The following is an 8052-nucleotide window of genomic DNA, read 5'->3' as shown; positions in this document are numbered from 1 at the left end:
CCCCCCGTGGCGTCCCTGTTCACTGGGACATTGGAATACAAAGAACTCCTCCACCCTGGGGACCGTGTGCTGACCATCCCCGATCGGGAGGAGGAAGGGAATATGATAGAGCTTGGTGCTTGGCCATCCTGAGAGACATACTCACACATCCTACAATCACCTGTACTTCTCTACCTAGCCTCCCACAGTCATCCCAAACTCCGCCTTCATCCATCTGATTCGTACATCTATGGAGTGCTTACTATATGTTTCAGGAACTAGAGATACAACTATGAACAAAACAAAAGTCCTGCCCTTGTAGAGCTTACAGTGGGGTGTGGGTGGGGGGAAAGGCAATCAACAATAAGCATGAGAAAATCTGACTATTTTAGAAGCAGAGAAAGAGCATGTCTGACAATGTAACTGGATTGCATGACCCCCAACAGTCCTTAAGGCAAATTCATGGAGCTGGATGCAAATTAGAGCACCTTTCCCTGGAGTGCCTGGGTGGCTCCGTTTGCTAAGCCCTGCTTTGGGCTCAGGTCATGACCCCTGAGTCCTGGAATCAAGCCCCGCATTGGGCTCCCTGCTCAGCGGGGAGTCTGCTCCTTCCTCTGCCTCTCACCCTGCTCCTGCGGGAGCGCTTCTCTCTCTCTCTCTCAAATAAATAAAATCTTTACAAACAACAACAAAAAAAACTCCCACCCTTCCCTGCTCACCCCTCTGGGGCCACTCCTGTCCCAGGGAAAGTGCCTTCACTAAGGGGCCCTCCTTCCTGGGACTCACCCCACCCACATGAGCTGCTCCTCTTCTCCGGAGATCTCTTGATCCTGTGGGCTTGTCAGGCCCCACCCAGCACCGCCGCACTTCTCTCCTGGGAGGCTGGTGCAAGATACAGCACACACGCGCACACACTCGGCCTCTGTGTCTTGAGTCCCAGCACCAACATGTGTGACCTGGACAGGTTCCTTGGCTCTGTGCCACTGTTTCCTCATCTGTAAAACAGGGGAACAGTTGCTCCTACCTCAGAGTTAGGGGTGGTGGGAGGTAAATGAGTTAACAAATGTAAACAGTACTTTAACAGAGCCTGTGCTATGATTAACGTCTATTTAGATGTTCTTTACCCCCAGGACTAGCTCATGGAGGTTAGACAGTGAGGTTCATCCAGGAATGTCCAGCTGAGTCATTGCCATGCTCCTCTCAACAGCATAGGCCATACCAAAGGCCCTAAATCATATCCCTCATCATTCACCACACATCTATTGAGTGCCTTCTGCATGCCAGGTACTGGGCTAGCTGCAGATGGAACTGTGAACAACGCAGGATTCTTCCCCACTGTACGAAGAGCAATTACTAGGCCAGAAGTTCTCGAACTTTCTGGTCTAAGAAACTCTTGAGACTCTTACAAAGTTCCGGATCCCAAAGAGCTCTACCATGTGTAAATACCTACTGATATTTACCATATTAGAAATTAAAACCGAGGAATCTTTCATTTTTAAAAGGTAGTAAGTTAATACATTTATTAATTCATTTTTTAAAACAATAGCAAACCCACTTCATGTTATAAATAAAGGGCCGTGGGGGACCCTATAGCCCAGTGACGTTGTCATACGTGCTCTTTTTGCCTGCTCTATGTTAAATATTTCAAATGAAAATAGCTGTGGTTTCCAAAACAAAACAAAATAGCGGGAAAACACTGATCCGGTTTTGCATTTTTTGCAAATGTCTTTCATGTCTGACTTAATGGAAGACAGCTGGATTCTCATGCCATACTCGACCTGTGCGATATGTTGATGTATGTGAAAAAATCCGGTTATACACTTCCATTTTTCGAAAAAATTGATAATACGAACACTTCGCTCCGCCCCCGGCCTCGCCCACTACGGAGCTGCGGGACTCCGGACGGTTCACCAACCAGCCAGGGCTCGTTATGGACGCCTTCTAGAAGAAGGAGGGGCCTTTGAGCAAGAGGCCGGTTGGGTTGGGATTGGATAACAAATACGTCCTTCTGCAGGTTGGCTCCGCCCCCAGTTCCCGCCCCTATTTCCTCTCCGTGGTAAAGTGGCAACTCCAAACGCATGCGTCCTAAGGCAGGCAGGCACTTCCGCCCGCTTACTCCGGAACCTTCTGCTCTCGCTCCGGTTTCCGCCGAGACGACGGGCGAGAGCGGCCAAGGCGGAAGTAGCGTGAGTGTGTGGGCGGAGTTAAGCTCAGTCATGTCGGCCGCCTTGCTGCGGCGAGGCCTGGAGCTGCTGGGGGCGCCGGAGGGTGAGGAGGGCCTGGCCGGGGACGCGCAGCACGGGCGGAGGACGGCAGGGGCGGCGGGCAGGAGCCCAGAGGGTACGGGACGATCCAAGCCAGGCTTGGCCCAGGTGGGTTGGAAACCCTGTGCGCTCTCCGACCCGGGTCCGCTCCTCTCTCTCTTACCCTACAGCCCCCCGGGCCGCACCAGGCCAGGCCAAGCCGAGCGGGGCCCCGGCAAAGCGGACCCGGAAGGCGAAGGCGACCCAAGCCCAGAAACTGCGGAACTCGGCCAAGGGAAAGGTGCCTAAGGACGCGCTCGGTGAGCTCGGGGACGGGGCGGCACACTGGAGGAGGGGGCCCTGGAGGCTGAGCTTGAAAGGGTGGCCGGGCATTTCTGGAAGAGCTGGTGTGCGCCAGGCGCAGAGCCGGGTCCTGGGAGTACGGAGGTGGACGAAACACGTCGTCCCGGCCCTCATGGGCTGCTGCCCTAGTGGGAAGACAAGCACCAGAGAGTTTCGGAGGTCGAGAGTCATTGCCAAGTGTGATGAGGCCTGTGGAGTAAGACGGGCGTGCTCCGGGAGGACCGTAGAGTAAAAAGCCAAATCAGCCGGCTCTGCGAAAGCGACATTTAAACCCATACCTGAAGGAAGAGACAGTGAGCCAGGGGAAGAGCGCTCTAGAGAAAATAGCTCGTGCAGAGTTAGGAAGAAGTTCGTTGCTTTGAGAATTGGCCAGAAAGATACCTGGAAAAGGTGACATAGTGGACGGGAGTCAGAGATGAAGCGCTTAACAAGCCGTGAATGTTCTGCGTGCCTGGTGCTGTTCGAAACCCTGTATAGTGTGGAGGTCCCTTAAAAAGTTAAAAATTGAGCTACCCTATGACCCAGCCATTGCACTACTGGGTATTTACCCCAAAGATACAGACGTAGTGAAGAGAAGGGCCATATGCACCCCAATGTTCATAGCAGCAATGTCCACAATAGCTAAATTGTGGAAGGAGCCGAGATGCCCTTCAACAGATGACTGGATTAAGAAGTTGTGGTCCAGGGGCGCCTGGGTGGCACAGCGGTTAGGCGTCTGCCTTCGGCTCAGGATAGTGCTGAGAACAAACACTAAAATCTTGAGAAGCACGGGCCTGAATAGCAATGGTCCAACTTTCGTGCCTGGCATTCAGTGTTGCTAATGACCTGGGTAATGACTATCTAGCAATAAGTCATCACTTAGCCCTGCGTTTTCTCATTTCTGCAGCTTTCCTTGTATCAGAACCCAAGGATTTCCTCTTCTCTGCTTATCTAAATCCCACTTCTCAGGGGGGGTAATCAGAAGGGGGAATGAAACATGAGAGACTATGGACTATGAGAAACAAACTGAGGACTTCAGAGGGGAGGGGGGTGGGGGAATGGGATAGACCGGTGATGGGTAGTAAGGAGGGCACGTATTGCATGGTGCACTGGGTGTTATACACAACTAATGAATCATCGAGCCTTACATCGGAAACCGGGGATGTACTGTATGGTGACTAACATAATATAATAAAAAATCATTTAAAAAAAAGAAAGAAAGAAACCCTGTATAAATAAATGTACCCTCCTTTGGTCCCTCACACGACCCTGTCAGGTCGGTACTATTATGACCCCCATTTATCAGATGCAGAAACAGGCACTGGCCCGATAGCACAGGTGGAAACCGGGCAGTGTGTCTGCAGAGATTCGCTCTTACCTACTCCATTCGGGTGGGAGGCCCTGTGGCCTGGGCAGCAGCGATGGTTCAGGGATACCTGTGCGGGGGAGGGGGGGATGTGGTGAAGAGAGGGAGCATTGCTGGGCTTCAGTGGTGAATTGGCTGCAAGGATGGAGGAAAAGGGAGACACCAAGAAGAGCCCAGTTTCTAGCAGAGCATCTTGGAAAATAGGATACCTCATAACGGAAGGGACAGACTTGACGAGGGACAGGTGTGGGCTGGATGGTGAGGTCTTTTGACATGTGGCGGGGCTCGGTGAGCTCCTCGTGTGTCTTTGAACCCTGGAGCCTGGTACATAAGAGGTGTTGAGGTATTTGTTGAAAGAACTGTGAATTCCAAGCAGGAGACAGTGTGAGCAACAGTGAGGAGGCAGGAAAGGGAGACGCGTGTAAGCAGCAGTGATGTTGGTGTGAAACAGGGGCATAGGATGCCAGGTGTCACTTCCCGCATCCCAGCCCTTGTCCCCGCACCCTGTTATGCTACCTGACGGATGATGAGGGGACGCTCTGGCCACCTCCGTGTGAGCCGTGCCCTCTCTTGCTTGGATTATTTCAAAAGCCTCTTAACCTCCACTGCCCCACCGGTAATCTTGTTCTCACCGCGGCAGCCGGAGTGATTCCGGTGAAGCAGTAAGTCGGACCTGTCTCTCCCGGCGCCACCCCCTCCAGTGGCTTCCGTCAGACTTGGTACCTACTGAGGCGCCACGTGGTCTGCCCCCCCCCCCATCTTCATGTCCTACTGCTCTCCCCTCCCCATTCTAGCCATTTTCTGTTCTCCATACACATTAATCGCACTTCATCAGGTTCTTTGCACTGGCTGTTCCCTCTCCTCAGAATGCCCTCCCCCCCACCCCCCATAGCCGCACACTTTCCCAGGAGTGTTTGCTGAGACGTCATCTCACTGAAGCCTGCTTAGACCCTCCTATTTAGAATGGCAAGCTCTGTCCCTGCTGTTCCTCATTTCTCGTTTTTCTTCATAAAACGTATCACTCTCTCAAATACTATTTACCTTGTCTACCATGTTTTTCTTGGCTCTGGAACGTAAGCTCCACGGGGCAGGAGTGTCTGCTCTGTTTTCTGTTGTATGCCCTGTATCTAGAACAGTGTCAGACACTGTGACTTGTTGCATAAGTCGCTTGAGCATCGAGGAGCCGGGGGCTGGGGTGGGGGGGTGGGGATGCTTTCAGTAGGATCGCATGGAGAGTGGATTTGACAGAAAAGAGCCCAGGGTGCTGCAGTTAACCTAGTCAGGGGACACAGGGCCTTTGGCAGGGCTGGTGGGGGGTTGGGAAAGAGCTGTCGGGAGGGGACCCAGAGGCTTCCAGGGAGTCCCTCTGAAATGATGCCTCCCTGCTTGCCATCCACAGCTGAGTTCCAGAAGCGAGAGCATCGAGGCTACCTGGGAGTAAACCTGAAGTTTATGACCAGTGCGAGGACCACGGTGGCAGAGTCAGTCACCCAGCAGGTTTGTCCGAGGGGCGGGCTGTGGGGCAGAACCTGGGTGGGGAGAGCCAGGGCTGTTTCTGGGACCCATGGGAGTCTCTGCCCTAAGCACAGAGGTTGGGCCACCCCTCTGGAAGGCGAAGAGCATAGCAGGGCTGTTGGGAAGCTGGGCCTGGCCTTACTCCCCTGTGACCCTTGTGGGCCTCGGTTTGTTCCTCTGTGCGTGGGAATGGTATACCCTGCCTCCCAGGACACCTCGAGGGTGCTGTGAGAGGGTAGCACTTAGTCAGGTCTGCTAGGTTGTGCAGCCCCAAGGGGCAGTCCCTCATGTGCCAGAAGATACCACCCAGGGATCCTGACACACACCCCATCCCCAGATCGTGCGCCAGAACCGAGGCCGCAAGGCCTGTGACCGGCCTGTAGCCAAGACGAAGAAGAAGAAGAAGGCTGAGGGCACTGTGTTCACTGAGGAAGACTTCGGCAGCTAGGCTCCCAGGAAGACACAGTGGGAAAGGCACTGAGGCCCAGTCTCCTCTGACCTCACAGCCTCTGGTGGCTCCAGGAGCCAGGGCAGCGTGGCTGGTGTGGAGCTGGGGAGCCGGAACCCCAAGGGAGGATATGCACTCGGACCAGAGCTGACATCTGCAGGCTCAGGAGGAGCCATCTACCTGCTAGAAAACATTTCTGAGTGCTTTGTTTGCTTTGGCCCAATAGGGCCTCTGGGCTGTTCGCTAGGAGAGGCCAGTTACTAGGCCCTCGGGGCCACACCCCTAGGAGTAGGAAGGCTGCTGGGCCGGCTTCCAGGTTCTAATAAACGTGGACCCAAGAGCAGTGTGTGTGCTGCCGATCTGCTTTATGGGGTGTCTCCTGTCTCCTCTGACACCAACGGGCTTTTCGCCATCCCCTATGGTTCCTCAGGCTCCGAGTCAGAAGTCCTCCTGTCCAGCCCCAGGGCAGCTGAGCCCCTAGAGAGCACCCAGCATCTACTGATGGACTTAGAGGAGCCCCCTCCCCTGGTCGTGCTGGCCGCAGCTGACAAGGCAGCCCTTGGGACAGAGTAGTATCCACTGCGGCTGGGGCTTTGTTCCAGGGCGGCCGACTCAGGGTTCAGGAAGCAGGGTGCAGCTGCCCTGCCACCCAAGGCTTGTGCTCTTGTAGGGGAGCAACTCAGGAGGTGCCCTCAAGAAACAGCATCACGCTCAGATCTGTGCCTGGGGCTGGGGTCGGGGCTCCACCACCATGAGAGGGCAGGCTGGCCCCGTTCCAGCAGGCACGTGCCAGGGACGGGTACGCGGTGAGCGAGTGCCTGGGTGAGCGCATGTGCTGACTGGATGGGTCTTTAGTGTGGAGGAGACGACAAGTTCTGGAAGTCCAGGAGCCCCTTCTGCATGGAGAAGAGGGCCCTGGATGCCTTCGGGCAGCTCCATCCCACTCTCTGCTCACTGTGTGGCTGGGCCGGCTGGGGAGCTGTAGTCTGCCAACCCCACAGTGGGTCCTTCTGGCCAGAGCGGAGAAGGTTCCACACCCCCACACACTGCCCCGGGGGTCTGCTCCTGGTTGTTAACTAGCTTTCCATCCTTAGTGGGGACAGCAGGTGATCGTGGACCTGGCTAAGGCAGACTTGGAGCCCGTCCTGTCTGCAGGTGTCCTGCATCCCAGCAGGAAGCGGACCATCCATCCAGGAGGCCAGCAGGGCAGGAGAGGAGGGGGCTGTGACTCCAAACCCCTACGGACCCCCCTTCCTCAGATGGGCTTGTTCCAAAGAAGGGAAAGGGTATTTCTCACTTTCTCGCTCCTGCCTGCTGAGCTTTCATGACCGCTGAGGGGGGAGAGGCAAACGTGGATGTGCTGGGAGGCTCCGTCCCTTCATCCACACTGCTCAGCAAGAAGCCGGCTCCCCTGTCCTGGAACGGCACTGAGCAGCCCTTGAGCTCCAGGGCCCCTCACTGACAAGGACACGCCTACTGTTCCCAATCACCTACAGGTGTCCCTTTCCAGGTGTAGAGTGACAGGCCCCGCTCCGGGGCAGGGAGTTTGCAGGTGTGAGAGCAGGGTTCTGCCACTTCTCTGCTGGTGGGTTTCCAATAATTCTTAACGTTCCGTTTGTACTGTGTGGCACTAGTAAGGTGGCTGTCCGTGCTCCCCTTGAGTGACCAAAGTTGGTGCTCACTCAGATGCTGGTCCAGTAGGTCAGGGTAGGACTCTGGGACCTACTTTTAATGGTCACCCTGGACAGGGGCTCAGTTGGTTAAGGGTCTGGCTTTGGCTCAGGTTATGATCTCAGGGTCCTGGGATCAAATTTGGCGTCGGGCTCCCTGCTCAGTGGGGAGTGTGCTTCTCCCTCTCCCTCTACCCCCCCCCACCGGCTTGTGTGCTCGCTCGCTCTCTCGCTCGCTCTCTCGCTCGCTCTCTCAAATAAAGTCTTAAAAAAGAGAAAACAGTCACCCTGGACAGTTCGGGTGCAAGGGCTTAGAAGGTGGCAGAGGGCCCGGGAGAGGCTGGTAGAGGCCCCAGAGGAGGGGGGGGTGCCATCATTAGGGGAGGGGTGTGCAGAAGTCAAGGATGGGGGGTTCTGACCATGAGCTCCAAGACCTGGTGACTGATGGACCAGCTGGGAAAGGAAGGGACAGGGCTCAAATAAGAGGAC

The 8052-nt window shown here is 55.2% G+C and overlaps 1 protein-coding gene across 1 annotated transcript; it reads left to right on the top strand.

Annotated features, from left to right (window-relative positions):
• The first annotated feature begins 2113 nt into the window (after positions 1–2113).
• RPS19BP1 (ribosomal protein S19 binding protein 1) lies at positions 2114–6236 on the top strand. The gene is made up of 4 exons (XM_008705541.2): positions 2114–2247; positions 2414–2542; positions 5330–5427; positions 5783–6236. The coding sequence occupies exons 1-4, from the start codon at positions 2196–2198 to the stop codon at positions 5891–5893; spliced, it is 390 nt and encodes a 129-aa protein (XP_008703763.1). The 5' UTR covers positions 2114–2195; the 3' UTR covers positions 5894–6236.
• The last annotated feature ends 1816 nt before the right edge of the window (positions 6237–8052 follow it).

This window comes from Ursus maritimus, unplaced genomic scaffold (genome assembly GCF_017311325.1).
Source record: "Ursus maritimus isolate PB19 unplaced genomic scaffold, ASM1731132v1 scaffold_21, whole genome shotgun sequence".
Classification (NCBI taxonomy): Eukaryota; Metazoa; Chordata; class Mammalia; order Carnivora; family Ursidae; genus Ursus; species Ursus maritimus.
This window is presented reverse-complemented; position numbering and strand designations above follow the sequence as displayed.

Excerpts from the sequence above, each read along its gene's own strand:
- RPS19BP1 (XM_008705541.2), top strand. The coding sequence starts at position 2,196 with ATGTCGGCCGCCTTGCTGCGGCGAGGCCTGGAGCTGCTGGGGGCGCCG. Across the intron at positions 2,248-2,413 it reads GCTGCTGGGGGCGCCGGAGG|CCCCCCGGGCCGCACCAGGC; the intron begins GTGAGGAGGGCC and ends CTTACCCTACAG. Across the intron at positions 5,428-5,782 it reads CAGAGTCAGTCACCCAGCAG|ATCGTGCGCCAGAACCGAGG; the intron begins GTTTGTCCGAGG and ends CCCCATCCCCAG.